At 44.7% G+C, this 26,873-nt stretch overlaps 1 protein-coding gene across 7 annotated transcripts in view; it reads left to right on the top strand.

The window, feature by feature from the left end:
* LOC133464461 (unconventional myosin-VI-like) overlaps positions 1 to 26,873 on the top strand; it is a 73,561-nt gene that overhangs the window by 424 nt on the left and 46,264 nt on the right. For all 7 annotated transcript variants that reach the window (XM_061746460.1, XM_061746466.1, XM_061746465.1 and 4 more), the window contains exons 2-9: positions 13,696 to 13,828; positions 16,953 to 17,022; positions 17,113 to 17,186; positions 20,437 to 20,566; positions 20,686 to 20,791; positions 21,239 to 21,294; positions 21,372 to 21,469; positions 24,678 to 24,842. In XM_061746460.1, coding sequence (XP_061602444.1) covers positions 13,712 to 13,828; positions 16,953 to 17,022; positions 17,113 to 17,186; positions 20,437 to 20,566; positions 20,686 to 20,791; positions 21,239 to 21,294; positions 21,372 to 21,469; positions 24,678 to 24,842 — 816 coding nt within the window. In that variant the 5' untranslated portion in view covers positions 13,696 to 13,711. The remainder of the gene's footprint in view (positions 1 to 13,695; positions 13,829 to 16,952; positions 17,023 to 17,112; positions 17,187 to 20,436; positions 20,567 to 20,685; positions 20,792 to 21,238; positions 21,295 to 21,371; positions 21,470 to 24,677; positions 24,843 to 26,873) is intronic.

Here is a 26,873-nt window from a genome sequence, read left to right as displayed (position 1 = left end):
GACGACGGATGGAAGAGGGAAAGAGGGGGTCTGCGCATGCGCGAGGGGGGATGTGGGGGTTTCTGCAGCCTGAGGATGATGATGGAGGAAACTGGACCTGGACCTGGTCCTGAGACCTAGTCCTGCAGCTGATGGAGGAACCTGGACCTGTTTCCTGGACCAGGAGGTCCTGGTCCTGCAGCTGATGGAGGAAACAGGACCAGGACTAGGTCTCCTGGTCCTGGAGAACTGTGATGTCATGTTAGTTAGTTTGTTAGTTTATATAGAATAGAATAGAATAGAAGACTTTATTAATCTACCGGAGGAAAAATTCAGTCGTGCAGCCAAAACACACACACACTTTAAACAAAAAATGTAAATGTAAAATAGAAATTACAAAGAGCAATATAAAAAGTAGAAAAAGACTATGTACAAGAGAGAAAAAAAGTAGTAAACACAAAATAAACGGATAATATTAACAAGATATTTACAATTTACACAATTTACAATTTACATATACAATTTACATTTGGTTAGTTAGTTTATTTGGTTAGTTAGTCTGTTTATTAGTTAGTCTGTTTATTTGGTTAGTTAGTTTATTAGTTAGTCTGTTTATTTGTCCACAAGTGCAGATTTGTCTTTTGTCTCATAATCCAAAACAACAAGGTTTATCTGTAGAACAATTCAACACCAGGTCATTCAAAGTGTTTTACATCAACGTTAAAAGCAGCAAGACATAATTATACAGTAAATAACAAATAAGATGAAATAAAATGATGAGATTTTTTATTTTTATTTTTATTTAACCAGGAAAATCCCATTGAGATTAAAAACCTCTTTTCCAAAGGAGACCTGGCCCAGATCGGCAGCAGCAATTACAATAACGTATAGTTATAAATGATGGAAAACACCAACAGATAAAATACAATTAAAATAAAATTAAAAAAGCAAATCACAAAAATGAGATGAGAAAAGAAGTTAAAATAATAAAAAGCAGCAGTTGTTAAAGTAAGGTCAGTAGATCCAGTAACATGAACCTGAACAAACATTAACATTTACATTTACATTAACATTTACATGCAAAACATGTTAGTGCAGGAAAGGAGCAACAAGGACGTTAAATAAAACACTTTAAAACACATAAAAGACAGGTTTATCTAAATAAAGAGGTTTATCTACAAGACGAGCCTCATTAATGTCGTTACTGGGAATGAATGAGTTTTTAAATATATTACGGTTATGTTTGGTCTACGGTACCGTCTACCTGAGGGAAGTATTTAAACATTTAAACTCATTTAAACTCTGCAGAGGCTGAGTTTACGATCATTAACTGTCCTGGCAGCTTTTTCACAATCACTTCCTTATAATTAAGTTTCTCTGTGTCTTCCATATTGTTTTTGAGACTAGATTCACTATTCTTTGTAGTTTGCATCTATTTTCTGTATTAAGGTTGTCCTGTTAAAGGTTAGATTCCCTCTATGAGGTTTAATTTCATTTATTTATTTAAAAGGGACAATTTCAATTTATTTTCTTTGGTAAGGAGGGACAGTGCACATCATTATGCATTTTACAAAATAAAAGCAGATGCACCAACTGTAGCCTGTTGGCTAATTCCCATTGGCCGTTCCCCGGCTAGGATATAAAAACAAGCTAGTTTAAGAGCAAAAAAATACAATAGTACAATAATATAACCAACGACATAACACATTTCAGAGTATTTTTACATTTATAGTTTATAAGTTACTGTTATAAGTTATAGCAGCTAAAGCAAAGTGCACGTGTCTGTGTAAAGAGTCACAGCTGTAAAGTTCAGAGTAGAGGTAGAAAGTACGTGGTGCATGGGGTTATGGACTTAAGAAAGAAAAAAAAAGATAAACAAAAATAAATAAAAATAAAGAAATAAAATAATAATAAAAATAAATAAATAAAAAAAACAAACAAATAAAGAAATAAAATAAATAAAATAATAATAATAATAAAAATAAATAAATAAAAAAAAACAAAAACAAACAAAAATAAATAAAGAAATAAAATAATAATAATAATAAAAAATAAAATAATAAAAAAAACCAATGCACATGAATGAACACGAGCACTTGAGTCCGTCACGTAAATGTGTCAGATTTAGCCGAACAGACTCATTTACATCTGCAGGTTGAGTATAAATATATAAAAACATTAAAGGAGAACACACTAAAACACTAACACACTAAAACACTGGAGAACAGAATACAAACTATTAGTAAAAGCATGACATAATAACTCAGAATAATGACAAACAACATAAAAGAATAAGAGACACAAACACATTAGCTCACACTAAAGCACAAGCAGGTATAAAAACAATAACTATATATATTATAACGGCATGTTTGATTATCCAGTAACCTGTTTAGTGTTTTAGAGCAGAATAAAGATGTTTCTATGTTTTTTAGAGCAGAATAAAGATGTTTCTTAGTTCTAGTTTAGTGTTTTTAGAGCAGAATAAAGATGTTTCTATAGTTTAGTGTTTTTAGAGCAGAATAAAGATGTTTCTATAGTTTAGTGTTTTTAGAGCAGAATAAAGAAGTTTCTATGGTTTAGTGTTTTTAGAGCAGAATAAAGATGTTTCTTAGTTCTGGTTTAGTGTTTTTAAAGCAGAATAAAGATGTTTCAGTGTTTTTAGAGCAGAATAAAGATGTTTCAGTGGTTTAGTGCTGCAGGTACGAGCTGAAACAGGAAAAGGCTGCCTTGCCCAAAGGAACTTTTTTCTGAGCAGTTTTCCCGTCTCTGGTGCAGATTCTTGCAGAGTTTCCATAATCTGCTCTCAATAAAACAGTTGATCTGCGTCATCAGCCGTTTCAGCTGCAGGTTGTTATGTAACAGTCTGGTTCTGGTTCTGGTCCTGGTTCTGGTCTCATTCAGGTCTAACTGTGGTACAGAAGGGTTGCAGGTTCAATTCCAGACCTACTTAGCTCCATAACCCCCCCCACCCTAGGGTGACCCTCGACCTTTGAACCTGCCTGTAAGTTTTATGGCTGAATCATCATCACAATCATGTGATGCCTGAGCTGGAAATGATCCACTTCCTGCAGGAGGAGGGGGGGGAGGACAGGTGGAGGACCGGGACAGGTGTATTTATCAAGCACATCTACACAGACCAGAGTCTGGTTGAAATGCTGACCCAGATTGATTTGGCCACAGGGTTTTTATACAAAAGTTAAATCAACAAAAGACAGGAATAAACAAGCCAAGTTAGAGACGAAAAGTAATTTACAAAGTAAAGTAATTTACAGTCAGGTGTGACCTTCCAGTTTGGGACGACCCCCTGAGGAGTCAGGAAGTCCATATATGGATCCTCCGTGGATCAAGTCCTGTCTCTGCAGGAGCTGGAAGTCAAAGACACTTCCACGGTGCCGTCTCAGCTTGAGACCATGTGTCTCAAGCTGTATGACAGCCTTTCTCAACCGGGGTGTCGCGGCACCCTGGGGTGTCGTCTGACTGCTTCAGGGGTGTCGTCAAAAAATTACCTATTCTGACATTTCATATATAAATACCGTATTTTCGCAACCATTCGGCGTGCCGTGTGGAAAGGTGCACCCTCAGTTTTGTGTCATTTCTGTATTTAAAACACACATGGCACACCGACCGACAAGGCGCCGTCTACACACACGGAGCGCCACCTTACTCACACACACACACACGCGCCGCAGAACACACACAAGCACGCAAGTGTGCGTATTTAAAAATAGAGCGGGGGCAAAACTTTGTTTGATTGTACTTTATTTCAGTTTTTACATTAATCAACCCCATCGAAGTCTCATCCTCTGTTTCTGCATTAAAGAGCTGCTAAATCAGCTGTGCCAGTCCCAATTCCTTTCGGGAATTCGGGTGGTCTGGGAGGATGGTCCACCGTCCCTCACCTATGAACTCTGGGTAGTGACCGAAAGGAGGGTTAGGGTAAAGGCTGGATTCTGGTTCTGCGCTACATCGATGCCGAGCGTGCGCAGCAGGTTGCGCTGCAATGAGCTCCCCACGGCGCACGCCACGCCACGCCGCGCACCTCCTAAAAATTGTAGCTACGCATCAAGAGGTCTCAGACCAACGCAGACGGGAGGGCTGTCATTGGTTCTCTTGGTAGCAACGCATTTCCAGTTTCCGGTTTGAAGCAGTCGTGAACTTTCAGCCTCTTTTCTACGTGTATGTGTGGCGTCGGCGGCGTGGCGTCGGCGGCGTGGCGACGGCGGCGTGACGACGACTGTGTGACAACGGCGTGGCGACGACTGTGTGACAACGGCGTGGCGACGGCGGCGTGACGACGACTGTGTGACAACGGCGTGGCGACGACGGCGTGGCGACGACGGCGTGGCGACGACGGCGTGGCGACGGCGGCGTGGCGACAATGGCGTGGCGACGGCGGCGTGGCGCCGTCGACGGCGTGGCGACGACGGATGGATGGATGGATGGATGGATCCTCCCTAGGGAGGTGTTCAAGGGGAAGACCCAGGACATGCTGGAGAGACTAAAGCCCCAGATATACTTGCTGTTGGTGCTTGCGTTCTCGTCCGTCCTCGTCCGTTTCTCGTCCGTTCTCGTCCGTTCTCCTGCACCACCAACCACAACGTCGCTGGCGTTGTACGCGGAGAGCGTGTCGTACCGGCGGTGACCGGTAGGGGGCAGTAAGCAGAGCAACAGTTGGAAAAGTGATTAAATATTTAGTAGCCCCCTCAGACCTGCTCCAGGATCTGAACCTGCAGGTTTTATTGGTTCTTCTTCTCTGGTTTTATTGCTGCTGAACTTTGACTCGGAGGATCGTCTCGTCAATCTTTAATCTTTAAGAGTTTGTGAAGCGTCAGCGTTTTTAGAGTCCAAACGTCGGTGGAAGTGACGAGTCGGAGCTGATCCGGGTCAGGAGGTCTGGTTTTATATAGATATATATATATATGTATATATGTATACATCTATATATTCTTTATTTTCTGTAATGCAATTAAAAAAACTAAAATGTCATCCATTCTGGATTCATTACAAAACAAGCCTTTTATTATTTTAATATTGCTGATTATGGCTTAAAGTTTAAGATTAAGATTCCCAGAATATTCTAATGTTTTGAGATAGGATATTTGAGTTTTCTTAAGCTGTAAGCCATGATCAGAAATATTAAAATAATAAAAGGCTTGTAATATTTCAGTTGATTTGTAATGAATCCAGAATGGATGACATTTTTGCCGTTACAGCATTTTGCATTTTTGCAAGTTATTCTAAGCCAGACACATTAAAGGGAGAAAAGGGAAACAATCAGAATTCCCCCGGGTCTGTGGTTCTGCTGGTTCTGCTGTGGTGCAGGGAGGAGTCAGGAATGTGATGAGTCAGGGAGGCGTTCAGGTGCGTGGTGCCTTCAGGTACCAGGGTGTGGCGTTCAGGTGCAGCCGGTACTTTGTTCCTCAGAGAAAGGAATCAGAGAAAGGAATCACCTGCTCATGAACACACCCTGTTGCTGCTGCTGCAAGGAATGCTGGGTAATATCTGGGGTTTGCAGGAGGTTTTCAGCCAAGTCTGACGGTGGAGGTGAGAGGTTCATCTCAGACTGTGACGGCGCTGCAACGACGCTGCAACGGCGCTGTAATGACGCTGTAACGGCGCTGTAATGACGCTGTAACGGCGCTGCAACGGCGCTGTAATGACGCTGTAACGGCGCTGTAACGGCGCTGCAACGGCGCTGTAATGACGCTGTAACGGCGCTGCAACGGCGCTGTAATGACGCTGTAACGGCGCTGCAACGGCGCTGTAATGACGCTGTAACGGCGCTGTAACGGCGCTGCAACGGCGCTGCAACGGCGCTGTAACGACGCTGTAATGACGCTGTAACGGCGCTGTAATGACGCTGTAACGGCGCTGCAACGGCGCTGTAATGACGCTGTAACGGCGCTGCAACGGCGCTGTAACGACGCTGTAACGGCGCTGCAACGACGCTGTAACGGCGCTGCAACGGCGCTGTAATGACGCTGTAACGACGCTGTAACGGCGCTGTAACGACGCTGTAACGGCGCTGTAACGACGCTGTAACGGCGCTGCAACGGCGCTGCAACGACGCTGTAACGGCGCTGCAACGACGCTGTAACGGCGCTGCAACGGCGCTGTAACGGCACTGTATCGGCGCTGTAACGGCGCTGTAACGACGCTGTAACGGTGCTGTATCGATGCTGTAACGGCGCTGTAACGATGCTGTATCGGCGCTGTATCGGCGCTGTAGCGGCGCTGTATCGGCGCTGTAACGGCGCTGTAACGGCGCTGTAACGGTGCTGTATCGATGCTGTAACGGCGCTGTATCGGCGCTGTATCGGCGCTGTAACGGCGCTGTAACGACGCTGTAACGACGCTGTAACGGTGCTGTATCGATGCTGTAACGGCGCTGTAACGATGCTGTATCGACGCTGTATCGGCGCTGTGACGGCGCTGTGACGACGCTGTAACGGTGCTGTATCGATGCTGTAACGGCGCTGTAACGACGCTGTAACGACGCTGTAACGGTGCTGTATCGATGCTGTAACGGCGCTGTAACGACGCTGTAACGACGCTGTAACGGTGCTGTATCGATGCTGTAACGGCGCTGTAACGATGCTTTAGTCCAACCCGGTGCCCGCGGGCCAGTTCTAAAATAGCACTAATCACCAACTAACTCGGTCTAAAACTGTATTTAACTGTGTTGCTATTCTTTTTAAATTACACACAGTGATGTGAATTCAAAAACGAATACATCAAAACATTTTTTAAAAAAAATGAAAATGGTTGTGAAACTAGACCGATCTCTGACCCCGACCACGTCAGCGTTCATAGATTCAACTTTTTTCAGGATATGTACATATATATACTGTGTATATATATATATATATATATATATATATATATATATATATATATATATATATATATATATTATATATATATTAGGGCTGGGCGATATATTGAGATTTGAATATATATCGATATATTTTCATGGGAAGATATGGGAAAATATGCGATATGGTACGAGACAATATCATTTATATCGATTAAAAAAAAAAAAAAATACATTTTTTTTGTATGATTTTGATATAGCTTATTTTGTGACAAATTGACTTGAATGTTTTATTTGAGATTTGCACAAATGTTTTGTTATTTGCACAACTGTCAACCTCAGTGGAGAAGTCTGCCCGTTACTGTCTACATTGTATTAATTACAGTGTATTTTAATTTAATTGTTCTGCAGGAAAGGGATATTTGTTTTATTTTATTCAAGAAGCATTTTTATTCTATATATGCAGGCAGTTTATTTTTATTTCATTAGTTTTATACATGTTGATATTGTGCAGACCTCTGTTAATAAAGGAACCTGTGTGACATTTGGCACGAGGCTTTGTATTAAAACTGACTGTTTTTTTAAGAAATGAAGCTAACAGAGATGCTAACAGAGATGCTAACGGAGATGCTAACAGAGATGCTAACAGAGAAGCTAACAGAGATGCTAACAGATATGCTAACAGAGATGCTAACAGAGAAGCTAACAGAGATGCTAACAGAGAAGCTAACAGAGATGCTAACAGATATGCTAACAGATATGCTAACAGAGAAGCTAACAGAGATGCTAACAGAGATGCTAACATATTCAATTCAATTCAATTTTATTTATATAGCGTCTAATACAACAGAGTTGTCTCTAGACGCTTTACAGAGACCCATACCCAGAACATGACCCCCGAGCAGTTATTACATAAACAATGGCAGGTAAAAACTCCCCTAGTGGGAGAAAAACCTTAAGCCAAACAGTGGCAAGGAAAAACTCCCCTTTAGGAGGGAAGAAACCTTGAGCAGGACCAGGCTCATCAGGGGGGACCCTCCTGCCGAGGGCCAGACTGGTGGGTCAGGGACGGCAACAGCACAGCAGGCAGGTGGAAGCAGCAACGGGATGACCGGGGGTGGGGACCGCAGGCCAGCACACAGCTCCCGAAGCTCCGGCCCAATCAGCAAGTCCCAGGTTGGGGTGCAGGGTCAGGAAAAGACTTGTGCTCCGTAATGCAAGCTACAAGCCACCCACGGCCGCCTGCAGGACAAAAGAGAGAAAAGGGAGGAGAAGGGGGGGCCAGCAACGGGATGACCAGGGGTGGGGACCGCAGGCCAGCACGCAGCTCCCGAAGCTCCGGCCCAATCAGCAAGTCCCAGGTTGGGGTGCAGGGTCGGGGAAAGGTTGAGAAGGGGCAGGGCCAGGGAGAGGAGTCTTGAGGGACGAACATTCTCCCCCGCCCAAAAGGGGCCGTTACCCTGCCCCCCTCACTCCCACACTGCAGGTTCCGGTGTCCGGCAAAGGATGCTGCAACATGGACAAAAGAGAGAAAAGGGAGGAGAAGGGGGGGCCAGCACAAGAAACCACAGGAGCGACTCTGACACACTAAAGTTTACACTACCTAGAGATTTACCAACACCAGCTAGAGGTTTACTAAACACTAACTATAGGCTTTACTAAACAGAAATGTTTTAAGTTTAGTTTTAAAGGTGGAGGTGGTGTCAGCCCCCTTAACCCAGATTGGAAGTTGGTTCCATAGTAATGGTGCCTGATAGCAGAACGCCCGCCCTCCAAATCTACATTTAGATACTCTAGGAACTACGAGTAAACCTGCAATCTGAGAGCGGAGAGCTCTGCCAGGAACATAAGGCACTATCAGGTCTTGCAAATAATGCGGAGCTAAGCCGTTTTGGGCTTTATACGCAAGTAATAAAATTTTAAATTGGATTCTGAATTTTACGGGTAACCAATGGAGCGACGCTAACACTGGAGAGACGTGGTCTCTCCTGCTAATTCCTGTCAGTACTCGTGCTGCTGCATTCTGGATCAGCTGGAGCCTATTCAGCAAATTACTTGGACATCCTGCTAACAACACATTACAGTAATCTAGTCTAGAAGATACAAACGCATGAACTAGTTTTTCTGCATCACTCTGCGAGAGGATTTTCCTAATCTTTGCAATATTACGGAGATGGAAAAAGGCTATTTTACAAACCTGATTGACATATGGTTTAAACGACAAATCCTGATCGAAAATAACACCAAGATTTCTCACAGTTGCACTGGAAGCCATCGCAACACCATCTAATCCCTTCCTAAGATGCTCTGGACCAAGAATGATAACCTCTGTTTTATCTGAATTTAGAAGCAGGAAATTTCTGGACATCCAGTCCTTGATGTCCCTAAGACATGCCTGAAGTTTAACTAACGGTTCTGTTTCATCCGGCTTCATAGACAAGTAGAGCTGCGTATCATCAGCATAGCAATGAAAGTGTATGCCGTGATTCTGGATTATACTTCCCAACGGCTGCATGTATAAACTGAACAAGATTGGCCCTAGCACTGAACCCTGCGGAACACCATAACAGACCCTTGACTGTTCTGAAGAAACCTCATGTACATGAACAAACTGGAACCTGTCAGATAGGTATGATTTAAACCAACGTAGAGCTGTCCCTTTAATCCCAACGACATGCTCTAACCTGTGCAGTAAAATGCCATGATCTATAGTGTCAAAAGCAGCACTGAGGTCCAGTAGAACCAATATGGATACTAATCCCTTATCTGAGGTCCAGTAGAACCAGTATGGACACTAATCCCTTACCTGAGGTCCAGTAGAACCAGTATGGACACTAATCCCTTATCTGAGGTCCAGTAGAACCAGTATGGACACTAATCCCTTATCTGAGGTCCAGTAGAACCAGTATGGACACTAATCCCTTATCTGAGGTCCAGTAGAACCAGTATGGACACTAATCCCTTATCTGAGGTCCAGTAGAACCAGTATGGACACTAGTCCCTTATCTGAGGCCATAAGAAGGTCATTCGTGACTCGAACAAGTGCTGTCTCTGTGCTATGATGCATTCTGAACCCTGACTGAAAGACTTCAAACAGATCATTTCTATACAAATAGTCACATAACTGGCTTGAAACAGCCTTTTCCAGAATTTTAGACACAAATGGAAGGTTGGAAATTGGTCTATAATTAGCTAAGGTGTCTGGGTCAAGAGAAGGTTTTTTAAGTAAAGGTTTAATTACTGCCACTTTGAAAACCTGTGGTACATATCCTAAACTTAGGGATAAGTTAATTTGGTCCAGTATTGTCGTACCAATAAGAGAAAAAATATGTTTGAATAGACGAGTCGGGATGGGGTCTAACATACATGTGGTTGACTTAGCTCTATTAACGAGTGAAGTCAGCTCAGGGAGGTCTATAGGATCAAAACAGTCTAGAGACAAGTCAGAGCCTAGGGAAGTCGCTAAAGCTGAAGAAACGCCCACAACCGGCTGGTTGATTTCTTCTCTAATTCTCGTGATTTTACTGTTGAAGAAGCCCATAAAGTCCTCACTACTGAGAGCTGCAGGAATGCACGGCTCAACAGAGTTGTGACTCTTTGTCAGCCTGGCTACAGTGCTGAACAGAAAACGTGGGTTACTTTTGTTATCCTCTATCAACGTTGAATAATAAGCTGTTCTGGCTTTGCGAATGGCTTTTTTATATACTATTAGAATATCTTTCCATTCACGATGAGAGTCTACAGACCTACAAGAGTACCACTTCCTTTCCATTTTACGCACGTTTTGTTTCAACATGCGGATATCTGAATTATACCAGGGAGTTAAGCTCCTGTGGCTAGAAACCCTCCTTTTCAAAGGAGCAACTTCATCTAAAGCTGAATGCAACAAATCAGCAGTGTTACTAGCAAGGAAATCAACATCTGCAGAGGTAGAACCCAGGTCACTGGCCTCGACTACATCACTATTTCGCACTGTCGTAAGATAAGCAATGGCCTCCCTAAATTTAACAATAACTTCATCAGACAAACATCTGCTAAAATAATACCTCCTATTTTGCACTTCAACATCAACAAAATTAAATTCAAACGTTATTAAGTAATGGTCGGATAAAAGGGAGTTTACAGGTGACACCAACAGACCATCAGTTTCAACACCGTAGGTGAGAACGAGATCGAGAGTATGATTAAAACAGTGCGTCGGTTTATCCACTTTTTGTGAGATACCCATTGATTCTAGAAGAGAATCGAAGGCTAATTTAAGATTATCGCTTTCAACATCCATATGAATGTTAAAATCACCCACTATGATGAATTTATCTGTGCTGATCAATAATCCAGAAAGGAAATCTGAAAATTCAGACAAAAACTCTAGATACGCACCAGCAGGGGGCCGGTACACTACCACTAACACAACTGGCTTCTCTGATTTCCGGCTCGGAAATTTCAGACCAAGCATGAGGCTTTCAAATGTATTATAGTTGCACTTGGGTTCAATTTTTGTTTCGAGACCGGAGTTATAAATTGCTGCGACTCCTCCGCCTCGGCCCGTGCTTCTAGGAATGTGATGATTAAAGTAGCCGGGCGGAGTTGATTCATTCAAACTAACATACTCTTCCTCCTGTAACCATGTTTCTGTTAAGCAGAAAATATCACTCCTGCTCTCTGTAATTATATCATTTACTAACAGAGACTTAGAGCTTAATGATCGTATATTTAGTAGTCCGCATCTAATTTTTAGGTCTGTAATTGGTACCAAATGTACATTGGTTTTAATTTTTACAAGGTTATCTTGGTTAACGCCTCTATAACGCTGCACCTGGTGAACTTTTGGAGGGCGGGGAACTGCAACCACTTCTATTTTGCTAGGCACCTCTAACTGACTAAGCCTCGCCTAACATAGAAGCTAACAGAGAAGCTAACAGAGATGCTAACAGATATGCTAACAGAGATGCTAACCCCAATTATGGCACAGAAAAAATATGGATATATATCGAGTATCAACATTCGTGCGTGCGTTTTTCCGTGCCTTCGTTCTTTCATGCGTTTTCGACATTTCGACTTTTTTCTCAAAATTTCACCTTTTTCATCAAAATTTCAACTTTTTTCTAAATCTAAATCTTACATGATTGATCATTTGAACAAACATGGTTCAGAGTTCATGAGTTGATAAAAACTGGCTTGTGAAAATTTAAAAAGATTTCCTGCAAAATGTTGTGGAAGTGATGATTTGAAAATGAAACTCTAAATATTGCATGTTGAAATGTATCCGTTTCCTACCTTGTTTAATCATTCTGAGTAATTATTTTTGATGAATCAGTCAGTACGTTCACATGCAGCGATTCAACCTGGTTGCAGATCGGATTAGACATCGTTCCGACTTTTAAACTGCATGTAAACACCTCAACCTGGTCAAGCCGGATTCATCAACCCGCTTGCAGCACCTAGATAAGCCAGTCGCAACCAGGTTGTTAACGCCATGTGTACGGGGACATGGATATTACAGTCTGCGCATGCTGGAGAATTTCCCCCGGGTGGGGTTTTCCCCCGGGGGAGGGGATTCACCCGGAAGTGAAAGGAGACGACGCTGCTCAGTAGTTGAAAAGGAGGCGGCACGTGTTTACCCATTCTTTCATTCTTCAAAACATGTCTACAGGAAGAACTCATTTTTGGTCCGACGAGGAGACGCGTTTTCTGCTACGGCAGATGCAAGAGTTCTTTCTAGGGCTGGGTGATATGGACCAAAAGTCATATCTCCATATTTTCTAGCTGAATGTTGATACTCGATATATATCCATATTTTTCTGTGCCATAATTGGGGTTTCCCCCAAAGCATTATAGCATAGCATCTCTGTTAGCATCTCTGTTAGCATCTCTGTCAGCATCTCTGTTAGCATCTCTGTCAGCATCTCTGTCAGCATCTCTGTTAGCATCTCTGTTAGCATCTCTGTTAGCATCTCTGTTAGCTTCATTTCTTAAAAAAACAGTCAGTTTTAATACAAACCTCGTGCCAAATGTCACACAGGTTCCTTTATTAACAGAGGTCTGCACAATATCAACATGTATAAAACTAATGAAATAAAGATAAACTGCCTGCATATATAGAATAAAAATGCTTCTTGAATAAAATAAAACAAATATCCCTTTCCTGCATAACAATTAAATTAAAATACACTGTAATTAATACAATGTAGACAGTAACAGGCAGACTTTTCCACTGAGGTTGACAGTTGTGCAAATAACAAAACATTTGTGCAAATCTCAAATAAAACATTCAAGTCAATTTGTCACAAAATAAGCTATATCAAAATCATTAAAAAAAAAAATGTAAATTTTTTTTTTTTTTTTTTTTTTTTTTTTTTTCCAAAATCGATATAAACGATATTGTCTCGTACCATATCGTGTTTGAAAATATATCGATATACATTAAAATCTCGATATATCGCCCAGCCCTAGTTCTTTCTTTCTTGTTGTTGTTAAGCGGAGGTCAACCGGAAGTGGCTCTTTATTGAAATGGTTACCATGGTTACCTCGGGTACAGCGCCACCTAGCGTCACAGAGTCAGCCATGCTCTGGTTACAGTGGATTATTCAATCTGATTCAGTCTGATCTCAGAACAGCATGTGTGATCAGACAAGTGATGTCATTATCTGATCAGATCTGCATGTGAACGTACTGATTAACTATTAGCGTCTTCATTAATAATAATACTGTTAAATTAAAGGTAAACTGTGTAACTTTGTTATTTCAGTGTTTTATCAAAGTGGTAGCTCTTTGCTTTACTCAGTAGTTGAAGTAGCTCTGAGTTTCAGGAAGGTTAGTCTGTGTCCTGATGTGACCTCTGACCTCTATCTGACCTCTACGTGACCTCTATGTGACCTCTGACCTGCTTCTGGTCCCAGAACCCCCGGATCCATCATGGAGGACGGGAAGCCGGTCTGGGCTCCACATCCTGCAGACGGATTCCAGCTGGGAACCATCGTGGACATCGGAGCAGACAGTCTCACCATAGAACCCCTGAAGGACAAGGGGAAGGTAAGACCTGGACCTGGTCCTGGTCCTGGTCTGGACCTGGACCCGGTCTGGACCTGGACCAGGGTCCACCCACTGGTCCAGATGAATGCGGATCAAACGCTACACTGACTAGGGGTGGGTATTGGGAAAGACCTCACGATACTTGAGCCACGATACCATACACATTGCGATATCCCGATTATGCGGCATATCCCGATATATCGCGATATTCTACATAGTTCACCGAAAAATGTAAAAATGCATCACACATCTTAAAATCCCAGTTGTACATATATATATATATATATATATATATATATATATATATATATATATATATATATATATATATATATATGTGTATATATAATCAGATGATAGTGATAATTCGTTGGACAGACTGAGTCAAAACAATGTAATTCAAACTTTCCATTTTAATTATGCAACATATTTGCATGAAAACACACACAATAAAAAGTGCAGTGTGCATTATTCTTAGATACAAAATACTCAAAATAAAATGCAGTGTCTCCCCCACACTGAAATCACAAAATAAAGTGCAGCTAGGGGTGGGCAAAAATATTGATACGGCAATATATCGCGATACATACGTTGAATATCGATATCGTATCGGGAGACTATGTATCGCGATATATTGCCGTATCAATATTTTTGCCCAGCCCTAACGCTGACGACACACAGCTCTCCCTTTCCTCCAGACCTGGAGACACGAGTCTCAATATCCCGACCTTGAAGGTCCTTGAAAGGTCCAGGCTGCCTTGGGTTCCCGGTCTTGGGAGACCCGGGACCAGGTCTCTCAGCTGACCCGGGACCAGGTCTCTCAGCTGACCCGGGACCAGGTCTCTCAGCTGACCCGGGACCCCGGGCCAGCTCGGGGGGGGGGGGGACCAGGAACCATCTACTGAGAGTTCCTGTCCAATTCAATGTTATTTATAAAGCGTCTATTCCAACAGAAGTGTCTCCAGGATGTTTCCAGGACCTGAGGTCTCATTTATAAAAGAGTGTGTAGGATTCAAACTAAAAGTGCACGTAAACCCAAAAGCTGAAAATGGCGTGCGCAAAAAAAAACCTGGATTTATAAAACCGTGTGCACGCAATGTTCTCTTTATAAATCCCAGTCCAGCTGGAAGGTTGAAGGTGAATTCTCCTCATATCCCGCCCTCTACACGCCAACTTTCTACCATAAATGGACAATGCAAAGTAGTTCATGACTGTATTTGCATATGAATGAGCTGCTGAGCATGTGCAGCGGCTCCTGCAGCCTGTTTGGGCGTCAGAATGAATGAGACGTGTCGAGCCACCGTGCCACTAAATTTCACGGAGATGGAGATGTTGAGGATGAGGTGGAGGCAGGAAAACCACCGGGAAAACCACCGGGAAAACCACAGGAAAAACCACCAGGAAAACCACCGGAAAACCACCAGGAAAACCACATTATTTGGCGGTCACAGTAGTGGCATCACTAACAAAAAGAAAGCGAGTGATTTCCTGCCAGAATGTGATTTGTGGCCGCGGGAGCAGCACAGCAGCCCGTTAAGTGATAGCGCTAAAACGTCAGATTTTCAGATTATGAAGCTCAAGAATGAGATCAAGTCATATTTAGGTAGAAATAACTTTTCATTAACTGTATTTGGCCTTAAATCAACTTTTAGCAGGTGAAAAGACCCATTTTCAGGGATGTTTTGGGAGAAATCTCAATTAGGTTCTAGGAGTGGTTGTCTGTACCAAAATGAATCACACACACACACCTCGCCTTTGCTATAATGACATATGGATCTTTATTACCAGCAAGAAAAGCAAGCATTTGCATAGAAGACACACACACAATTACTCGTTTGCTAGGATAAAGTGTCAAGTTACCCCCCACAAATGGCAGAGCAATATTCCTCACACACAACTACAAAGGTTTTAAGGCCTATCTTACCTCGACACAGGACTGGAGAGCCGGGGACAGTCCTGATACAGAGTAAGCCAAGGAAAAACCCCGGCTGGGCGTCCGTGCACTAGACCCACAGCAGACTCTGAATCTGAACTTCCGGCTACCGCGTCTTTATACCTTTACCTCAGCACCTTGCGGACGGGGGGCCTATTCGCCCCCCCCGTCCGCAAGCTCTCAAAATAAGTCTCGGCTCACACGGGACCAAAATCCCGTGCGAACCAGGCTCTTTCTAAAAGAAAAACAAGCATTTGCTATGATAAACAGCAGGTGCGTGGCTGAATAAAGACTAAAGCTGTTTTGGGAATCCAGGGCAATTTCAGGACACAAATTTATTTTTTCTCCCTTCAAGGGAGAAATCAGATTCTGGCAGGAAATCTTTTTTTGGCAACGACACCGGCCCGGCGTGTCCGGCACCGCGGCTGCAGCAGCAGAACCAGTACCAGTACGAGCAGCAGCAGCAGAACCGTGTCCTGCACCGTTTGGAAGTGTCCACATGGCTGAAGGCCAGAGAGAGAAGTTCCAGAACCTCCCACTGGTCCTGGACTCTGCAGTCCTGCAGATCTGTTGTCAGATCTGTTGTCGGGGGGGGGTGGGGGTTCTGGGTTCTGGACGGCGGCCCGGTTCTGTGACGGTGACCCGGCAGAACAAAGCCTCTCTGTCCTGCTGCAGCGGTCGGTGCAGCTGATCCTGACAGAAGTGTTTGTTCTCAGTGATGACGTCACGGAGGTTCCCACAGCTACGTCACATTAAAGGAACATTTAGCAGGAGACAGAAATGTTTCTCACTGAGCTCTTATTGTGGCGGGGCAGCCACTTCCTCTCTGACCACCATGGAGGGATGATGTCACTTCCTTCACCTCCTCATAGAATAGAATAGAAGACTTTATTGATCTCCCAGAGGAGAAATTCAGTCGTGCAGCAGCAAAAAAACACACAAACATTTAAAATAGAAATAACCAATAAATAGTTAAATAATAAAAGAGCAATTTAAAAAGTAGAAAAAGACTATGTACAAGAGGGGAAAAAAAAAATAGTAAACACCAAAAAATGGATAATATTTACAAAAAAAATACAAATATGTGTGTGGTGGTTCTGGTTCTGACCCGGTTCTGGTTCTGACCCGGTTCTGGTTCTGGTTCTGGCCCGGTTCTGGTTCTGGTTCTGACCCGGTTCTCTCTCCCCCCAGACGTTCCTGGCTCCCGTCAACCAGGTGTTTCCTGCTGAGGACGACGTCAACAAACATGTGGAGGACAACTGTGAGTTCTGCTGGTTCTGGTGGTTCTGGTACCAGAGGTACCGGTCCTGGTCCTGGTTCTGGTACCGGTTCTGATGGGTTCTCTCTCCAGGTTCCCTCATGTACCTGAACGAGGCGACGCTGCTCAACAACGTCCGGGTCCGATACAGCAAAGACCGGATCTACGTGAGTAACTGGATCCTCACACGGAACCGGGTCCTGGTGGAACCGGATCCTGCTGGAACCGGATCCTGGTGGAACCGGATCCTGGTGGAACCGGATCCTGCTGGAACCGGATCCTGGTGGAACCGGATCCTGGTGGAACCGGATCCTGCAGGAACCGGATCCTGCAGGAACCGGATCCTGCTGGAACCGGATCCTGGTGGAACCGGATCCTGCTGGAACCGGATCCTGCTGGAACCGGATCCTGCTGGAACCGTGTGCGTTTTTTCGTGCGAGCGTGCGTTTTGCGTGCGTTTTTTTGTGCGTTTGTGCGTTTTTGCGTGCGTTCGTGCGTTTTTTTTGTGCGTTTTTTCGTGCGTTCGTTCTTTCGTGCGGGCGTGCGTTTTGCGTGCGAGCGTGCGTTTTTTCGTGCGAGCGTGCGTATTGCGTGCAAGCGTGCGTTTTTTCGTGCGTTTTTCGTGCGTTTTTTGTGCGTTTTTTTCGTGCGTTTTTTCGTGCGTTTTTTCGTGCGTTTCTCCTTTCGTGCGGGCGTGCGTTTTTCGTGCAAGCGTGCGTTTTTGCGTGCGTTTGTGCATTTTTTCGTGCAAGCGTGCGTTTTTGCGTGCGTTCGTGCGTTTTTGCGTGCGTTTTTCGTGCGTTTTTTTGTGCGTTTTTTCGTGCGTTTCTCCTTTCGTGCGGGCGTGCGTTTTGCGTGCGAGCGTGCGTTTTTTTTGTGCGTTTTTTTGTGCATTTTTTTCGTGCGTTTTTTTTTGTGCGTTTGTGCGTTTTTGCGTGCATTCGTTCTTTCGTGCGGGCGTGCGTTTTCCGTGCGAGCGTGCGTTTTTTCGTGCTAGCGTGCGTTTTGCGTGCGTATTGCGTGCGTTTTTTCGTGCAAGCGTGCGTTTGTGCGTTTTTTCGTGCGTTTTTGCGTGCGTTCGTGCGTTTTTGCGTGCGTTTTTTTGTGCGTTTTTGCGTGCGTTCGTGCGTTTTTGCATGCGTTTTTTCGTGCGTTCGTTCTTTCGTGCGGGCGTGCGTTTTGCGTGCGAGCGTGCGTTTTTTCGTGCGAGCGTGCGTATTGCGTGCAAGCGTGCGTTTTTTCGTGCGTTTTTCGTGCGTTTTTTGTGCGTTTTTTTCGTGCGTTTTTTCGTGCGTTTTTTCGTGCGTTTCTCCTTTCGTGCGGGCGTGCGTTTTTCGTGCAAGCGTGCGTTTTTGCGTGCGTTTGTGCGTTTTTTCGTGCAAGCGTGCGTTTTTGCGTGCGTTCGTGCGTTTTTGCGTGCGTTTTTCGTGCGTTTTTTTGTGCGTTTTTTCGTGCGTTTCTCCTTTCGTGCGGGCGTGCGTTTTGCGTGCGAGCGTGCGTTTTTTTTGTGCGTTTTTTTGTGCATTTTTTTCGTGCGTTTTTTTTTGTGCGTTTGTGCGTTTTTGCGTGCATTCGTTCTTTCGTGCGGGCGTGCGTTTTCCGTGCGAGCGTGCGTTTTTTCGTGCTAGCGTGCGTTTTGCGTGCGTATTGCGTGCGTTTTTTCGTGCAAGCGTGCGTTTGTGCGTTTTTTCGTGCGTTTTTGCGTGCGTTCGTGCGTTTTTGCGTGCGTTTTTTTGTGCGTTTTTGCGTGCGTTCGTGCGTTTTTGCATGCGTTTTTTCGTGCGTTCGTTCTTTCGTGCGGGCGTGCGTTTTGCGTGTGAGCGTGTGTTTTTTTTTGTGCGAGCGTGCGTTTTGCGTGCGTATTGCGTGCAAGCGTGCGTTTTTTCGTGCGAGCGTGCGTATTGCGTGCAAGCGTGCGTTTTTTCGTGCGTTTTGCGTGCGTTTTTTCGTGCGTTTTTTCGTGCGTTTTTTTGTGCGTTTTTTTTGTGCGTTTTTTCGTGCGTTTTTGCGTGCATTCGTTCTTCCGTGCGAGCGTGCGTTTTGCGTGCGTATTGAGTGCAAGCGTGCGTTTTTTCGTGCAAGCGTGCGTTTTTGCGTGCGTTCGTGCGTTTTTGCGTGTGTTTTTCGTGCGTTTTTTTGTGCATTTTTGCGTGCGTTTTTGCGTGCGTTTTTTTGTGCGTTTTTTTGTGCGTTTTTTTGTGCGTTTTTTTGTGCATTTTTTTCGTGCGTTTTTTTTTGTGCGTTTGTGCGTTTTTGCGTGCATTCGTTCTTTCGTGCGAGCGTGCGTTTTTTTGTGCTAGCGTGCGTTTTGCGTGCGTATTGCGTGCGTTTTTTCGTGCAAGCGTGCGTTTGTGCGTTTTTTCGTGCGTTTTTGCGTGCGTTCGTGCGTTTTTGCGTGCGTTTTTTTGTGCGTTTTTGCGTGCGTTCGTGCGTTTTTGCATGCGTTTTTTCGTGCGTTCGTTCTTTCGTGCGGGCGTGCGTTTTGCGTGTGAGCGTGTGTTTTTTTTTGTGCGAGCGTGCGTTTTGCGTGCGTATTGCGTGCAAGCGTGCGTTTTTTCGTGCGAGCGTGCGTATTGCGTGCAAGCGTGCGTTTTTTCGTGCGTTTTGCGTGCGTTTTTTCGTGCGTTTTTTCGTGCGTTTTTTTGTGCGTTTTTTTGTGCGTTTTTTTGTGCGTTTTTTCGTGCGTTTTTTCGTGCGTTTTTGCGTGCATTCGTTCTTCCGTGCGAGCGTGCGTTTTGCGTGCGTATTGAGTGCAAGCGTGCGTTTTTTCGTGCAAGCGTGCGTTTTTGCGTGCGTTTGTGCGTTTTTTCGTACAAGCGTGCGTTTTTGCGTGCGTTCGTGCGTTTTTGCGTGTGTTTTTCGTGCGTTTTTTTGTGCATTTTTGCGTGCGTTTTTGCGAGCGTTTTTTTGTGCGTTTTTTTGTGCGTTTTTTTGTGCATTTTTTCGTGCATTCGTTCTTCCGTGCGAGCGTGCGTTTTTTCGTGCGAGCGTGCGTTTTGCGTGCGTATTGAGTGCAAGCGTGCGTTTTTTCGTGCAAGCGTGCGTTTTTGCGTGCGTTTGTGCGTTTTTTCGTGCAAGCGTGCGTTTTTGCGTGCGTTCGTGCGTTTTTGCGTGCGTTTTTCGTGCGTTTTTTTGTGCATTTTTGCGTGCGTTTTTGCGTGCGTTTTTTCGTGCGTTCGTTCTTTCGTGCGGGCGTGCGTTTTGCGTGCAGAACCTTCAACATTTCGACTTTTTTCTCAACATTTCAACTTTATTCACGAAAATTTTGACTTTTTTCTCAACATTTCAACTTTTTTTCTTGACATTTTGACTTTTTTTCTCGACATTCTGGTTCTGGTTCTGAAGGTTCTGGTTCTGAAGGTTCTGGTTCTGAAGGTTGTGAAGGTTCTGGTTGTGAAGGTTCTGGTTCTGTTGCAGACATTTGTCGCCAACATCCTGATTGCGGTGAATCCGTACTACGACATTCCCAAACTCTACTCCCCGGAGACGATCCAGAAGTACCGGGGCCGGTCCCTGGGGACGCTGCCGCCGCACGTCTACGCCATCGGTGAGGGGGACGGGGAGGGTTCTGGTCCTGGTTCTGGTTCTGGTTCTGGTTAACCCCCACTGGGTCCTGCTGGTTCTGGTACCCCTGGGGTTCTGGTCTAACCCTGGTCTCTCCTCCAGCGGACAAGGCGTACCGGGACATGAGGGTTCTGAAGATGAGTCAGTCCATCATCGTCTCTGGAGAATCCGGGGCTGGAAAAACGGAGAACACCAAGTTCGTTCTGCGGTGAGGAAACATTTATTTATTATTTACCTTTATTTAACCAGCGTGCGTGCATTAGTGTGCGTGCGCGTGTGCGTGCGTGTGTGCGTGCGTGTGTGCGTGCGTGTGTGCGTGCGTGTGTGCGTGTGTGTGTGTGTTTTTAATCAGAGCTTTGACTCTCAGGTTTACGGAGGAGAATCAGGTTCATGAGGAGAAACAATATTTGAGAGGAAGATTTTTTTTTTTATTGTGCACTTTGAGAAAAAAGTCAAAATGTCAAGATTAATGATTATTGAAATACAATTTCAAGAATAAAGTCAAAGTTTTGTGAATAAAGTTGAAATGTTGAGAAATAAGGCGAAATTTCGATTTTATTCACGAAATTTCCCCTTTTTCTCAACATTTCAACTTTATTTTCAACTTTATTCACATTTTGACTTTTTTCTCAACATTGTGTCTCTGTCCCTGCAGGTATCTGACCACGTCCTACGGGACGGGGCAGGACATCGACGAGAGGATCGTGGAGGGTAAGACGCCGTCGTCATGGTAACGTGTCCCCCAGTGTCCTCTAGTGTCCTCTAACGTCTCCCCCTCCGTCCCCCAGCCAACCCCCTACTGGAGGCTTTTGGAAACGCCAAGACGGTCCGGAACAACAACAGCAGCCGCTTCGGGAAGTTTGTGGAGATTCACTTCAACGAGAAGGTAATTAATTAACTAAACACTTAATTGATTAACTAAACACTTAATTAACTAAACACATAATTAATTAACTAAACACTTAATTAATTAACTAAATCAATCAATCAATCAATCAACTTTATTGTTACATCATATTACTGGTAGTAACATGGGTAAAAAACTTGTTTGTGCAGGCTCATCATCATTTGCAGTTAAAAGATAGACATGCAAACAAAGTGCATAGTGCATGAATAAAAGCATAAAAACAGTATGTGGAATAAGAGAATAGAAGAACAGATAAATGTGATATAAAAAAATCTTCAGTTCAGTCTTTCACAAGAACTAAGTCTTGTTCAGTAATCTGTTTGCTGACAGATAAAAACTGTTCAGAAATCTGGTGGTGCTGCTCTTTATGCACCGGTACCGTTTGCCCGGCCGTGGTTGCGGCAGTGGCTGGAACAGGCTATGGCTGGAACAGGCTATGGCTGGAACAGGCTATGGCTGGAACAGGCTATGGCTGGAACAGGCTATGGCTGGAACAGGCTCTGGCTGGAACAGGCTATGGCTGGGGTGATGGATGTCCCGGATAATGTTGTGGGCCTTAGCCACACAACGTCTCACGTAAAGTTCTTGGAGAGGTGGAAGCTCCCCTCCCACGATGCTGTGCTGTTCGCACCACCCTCTGCAGTGCTTTCTTTTCTGCGGCGGTGCAGTTTCCAAACCAGGCCGTGGTGCCGCTCATCAGGATGCTCTTGATGGTGCTCGTATAGAAAGCCCTGAGGATGCGGGGGCTCACTTTGAAATTCCTCAGACGCCTCAGGCAGTAGAGCCGTTGTTGGGCCTTTTTCACCACTTTTGTGGTGTGTGTAGCCACTTCAGGTCCCTCCATATGTAGATTCCGAGGAACTTGAAGTCTTTGACCTGCTCCACAGCAGCACCATTGATGATGACAGGTGCGTACTCTCTCTCTGATCTCCTGAAGTCCACCATCAGCTCCTTGGTCTTGCTGACGTTTAAAGCCAGGCTGTTTTCTCGACACCACTGTGTCAGTGACCCGACCTCTGCTCTGTAGGCCGACTCGTCATCGTCATCAATCAAGCCTATGACTGTCGTGTCATCCGCATTTTTTTTTTTTTTTTTTACCTTGTCTGCACACATATTATTGATTGATACCATGACGGTAGAAACCAAAAGTGTATATATGTGCATTATTACTATATGTAATATATACATATATATACGCACACATATGCGTACACATACATAAATATACACATACAAACCCAGTGTTTTTTGTTTTTTTTTTGGGGGGGGGGGAGGGGGAGGGGGTGGGGGGGGGGGTGACGACATCCACTGCCAATCCAGGAAGCAGGAACACACGGAGACACACGTCAAGCACTGGAAATCTGCAACAAAAAACCACAAACAAAGCACGAAACCGGCACGGAGCCAACCAAAACACGAACAGCAATCAACCTAAATCTTGATATCTGATCGCAGTCTGAGCTAAGCTATCGCTACCGCTACCTAAACCCAAAAACTAGAGAACCAGCATGCAGGTGAACAAGCCAGTGTGTATGTCTATGTGTGTGTGTGTGTATGTATATGATCGTGTGTGTGTGTGTGTGTGTGTGTGTGTGTGTGTGTGTGTGTGTGTGTGTGTGTGTGTGTGTGTGTGTGTGTAAATGCATGTGACTAAGTGACTATATGTGTGTGTGTGTGTGTGTGTGTGTGTGTGTGTGTGTGTGTGTGTGTGTGTGTGTGTGTGTGTGTGTGTGTGTGTGTGTGTGTGTGTGTGTGTGTGTGTGTGTGTGTGTGTGTGTGTGTGTGTGTGTGTGTAATAAACCAAGCAAAGCTCCACCTGAAGTGTATCTATAGTGGGGGAGGGGGGGGAGCAACCCCGCCACCCGCGAGACCAGAGGCCGACAAGGAAGAGCCCGGAACCCAGGCCACCGGCAACCCCACAGAGGGGAGAAGTAGGAGGGAGGCAACCCACCGACTGCGAGGCCCCCCCCCCCCCCCGGCGGCGGCCGAGGGAGCCCGCGGGCGGGGCCCCCACGGCGCGGAAAGAAGCAGCCAGGGATCCCGCGGCGGCGGACCGCGACCCAGGCAATCCCCGGCCACCCGGTCCGGGCCGGACACGCGGCCAGGAGGCCCCCACCCTTCAGGCCAACGACCCCCACCCGGCAGGGGGCCAGCCTGCCCGGAGAGACAGAGCCGCCCCGGCCGCCGACGCGGGCAGGCGCACCCGTCCCCCACGAAAGTGGCCCTCCAAGACCAGAGGGGCGCCCCGCCGCAGAGGCAGCGGGGGGGACCGGAGACGGGCCCGGAGAGAGGGAACCCCCCAACAAGGCGACACCCGCGCAGGCCCGACAACGGAGGGCCCCAGACCCAGGCATCCCATTCATTCATCCATTCACCTATCCGATACCTATACTAATAATAATATAATATACTATACATAATAATAATAATAATACTAATAATAATACTAATAATAATAACCATCTTTGTATAATATAATATTGATAAATTATTAAGTTTTTGATGTCCTGCCAATGGAGGCTCAAATCCTCCATGGCAGGACCCTTCCATACCGCATTCTCACCGACACAGACATACAATCACGCACCGTTTCATCCGCATATTTAATTATGACGTTGGAGCTGTGTGTGGCTGTACAATCATGTGTGTACAGTGAGTAGAGGAGAGGGCTCAGGATCAGCCCTGGGGGGCTCCTGTGTTGAGGGTCAGGGGGTCAGATGTTATGTTGCCTCCTCACCAGCTGACGGCGGTCAGACAGGAAGTTGAGTGTCCAACTGCACATGGTCGGGTGCAGGCCGAGGTCCCTCAGCTTTGTGTCCAGTCTGGTTGGTATGATGGTGTTGAAGGCGGAACTGTAATCAACAAAAAGCATCCGTACACATAAACATTTAATTAATTAACTAAATACTTAATTACCGTATTTTCGCGACCATTTATGCGAATGTGTGTTGTTGGGGGGTTTCTGGCGGGAGCGCTTTGAGAAAGCGCGGGTGGGGAGGTGGGTTAGGGTGAGAGGGTTAGTGTTGGGGTTAGGGTTCTAACCTCTGGTCTCTTTTCTCCGGGTCAGAACACGGTGGTGGGCGGGTTCGTGTCCCACTACCTGCTGGAGAAGTCCAGGATCTGCTGGTTAGGGTTAGGGTTGGGGTTAGGGTCTCTACTAACCTCCTGTCTCATGTTTCCGGGTCAGAACACGGTCGTAGGAGGCTTTGTGTCCCACTACCTGCTGGAGAAGTCCAGGATCTGCACCCAGAGCTCCGAGGAGAGAAACTACCACATCTTCTACCGGCTCTGTGCCGGAGCCAGCGAGGACATCCGGCAGAAGCTGCACCTCGGCTCGCCGGACACTTTCAGGGTACGAGAAGTTCTGACCCTAACTGTTATTACTGTTATTAGTGGCACGGCTGCGCCACGTGGGACCCCTCCTCCATTAAGCTTCGCAATGGAGGAGGAGTTATTATTGCTCAGGCTTCTTTATTTATTTATTCTTCCGTACAAACTTCGGCGCGTAACTAGTCCCGCAACTTTGAGAAAACGCAAAAACGTAGAAACGTGCGCCTTAAGCGGGAATCGAGTGGTATGACTTTTATTAGGGATTGGCGTGCAAGTTTTTGCGCAACGTGCAAAAACGTGCGCTTTTGGCGCCATCCGGAAAACTTTGGGGCCTCACCACTCGCACACTGTTGCTCGAAAAATTCTGAACCGATTTAGAAAGTTGTAGGGCCTGAATTTAACTACAGTCCTGTGGATTTTCAGAGCGATTGCACAAATAGTTTTTGCACGAAATGCAAATACATTTCAAAATTTCCAAACTAATGGGGAACTCATTTTCCCATGTATTTGTATGGCGCCATTCAAAGTGGATGGGAAAATGTCGAGAAAAAAACACAAAATTCACCTTTTTTCGGAGTCACCTAACTTTCTCATACTTGCACGTAGAAATGTCATTCAAACTTCAAAACGGAGGGAAACTTCTCTTCTCTCTCCAAACCTGAAACAGTTTTTATCTAAAATGTACAGTTTTCAATATATGAGCACTCAAGCGAGGACTGGAAATCACTTTTTTGTCAAATCTAGAGTGAGGCTGCGAATTGCTAGAGAGCGGGAAAGAGTAAAAAAATAGCCTTAATTTTTATTTGTAACTCGAGCTCACGGCCAAACCGTAAAAAGGAGACAAATAATTTTTGGTCAGAATGTAGACATAGGTGTTGGGATTCATAAAATGTGACTTTGACAGGCGGGGTATGCACAAAATTTAAACGGGGAGGGCTAAAGCGGCGCGAAGTCCTGCCTCGGTCATTGACTTTAATGTAATCAAAAGTTTTCTTCAAAAAAATCTCACATTTTTCTTTTCGCACTGCGGTTACTAACACATTTTAAGGAATATCTTAATAAAATTAAGATTGTCAGAATCTGCCGGGTTCTGTGTCTCTCACGATGTTTTAATTTTTCTGCTAGGAGCTACGGTTTTCTCACAAATCGGGGTTAATTGAGAAATTGTCACAAAATCTGGGTTTTTCTCACAGCCAAACTGAAAGGTTGTAAACAGAGGTTCTTGTTGCCGGGGCAACCAGAGTTCAGCTGCTGACTCATTCAGCCAGAACTGGTCACATGACTGAAATATGATCCCTGAGCTTCGACCTTAGCCGACCCCCAGTCCTGCAATCTGATGGTTCCGGGGGAACCCCCCAGTAAATACACAGTAAATACCCACCACAGTAAATACATAGTAAATACACAGTAAATACACAGTAAATACACACCACAGTAAATACATAGTAAATACACAGTAAATACACAGTAAATACCCACCACAGGAAATACATAGTAAATACACAGTAAATACACAGTAAATACACAGTAAATACACACCACAGTAAATACATAGTAAATACACAGTAAATACACAGTAAATACACAGTAAATACACACCACAGGAAATACATAGTAAATACACAGTAAATACCCACCACAGGAAATACATAGTAAATACACAGTAAATACACAGTAAATACACACCACAGTAAATACATAGTAAATACACAGTAAATACACAGTAAATACCCACCACAGGAAATACATAGTAAATACACAGTAAATACACAGTAAATACACAGTAAATACACACCACAGGAAATACATAGTAAATACACAGTAAATACCCACCACAGGAAATACATAGTAAATACACAGTAAATACACAGTAAATACCCACCACAGTAAATACATAGTAAATACACAGTAAATACACAGTAAATACACACCACAGTAAATACATAGTAAATACACAGTAAATACCCACCACAGGAAATACATAGTAAATACACAGTAAATACACAGTAAATACCCCCGTTAGCGGTCCCGTTAGCGGTCCCGTTAGCGGTCC

This window comes from Cololabis saira, chromosome 18, assembly GCF_033807715.1.
Source record: "Cololabis saira isolate AMF1-May2022 chromosome 18, fColSai1.1, whole genome shotgun sequence".
Classification (NCBI taxonomy): domain Eukaryota; kingdom Metazoa; phylum Chordata; class Actinopteri; order Beloniformes; family Belonidae; genus Cololabis; species Cololabis saira.
This window is presented reverse-complemented; position numbering and strand designations above follow the sequence as displayed.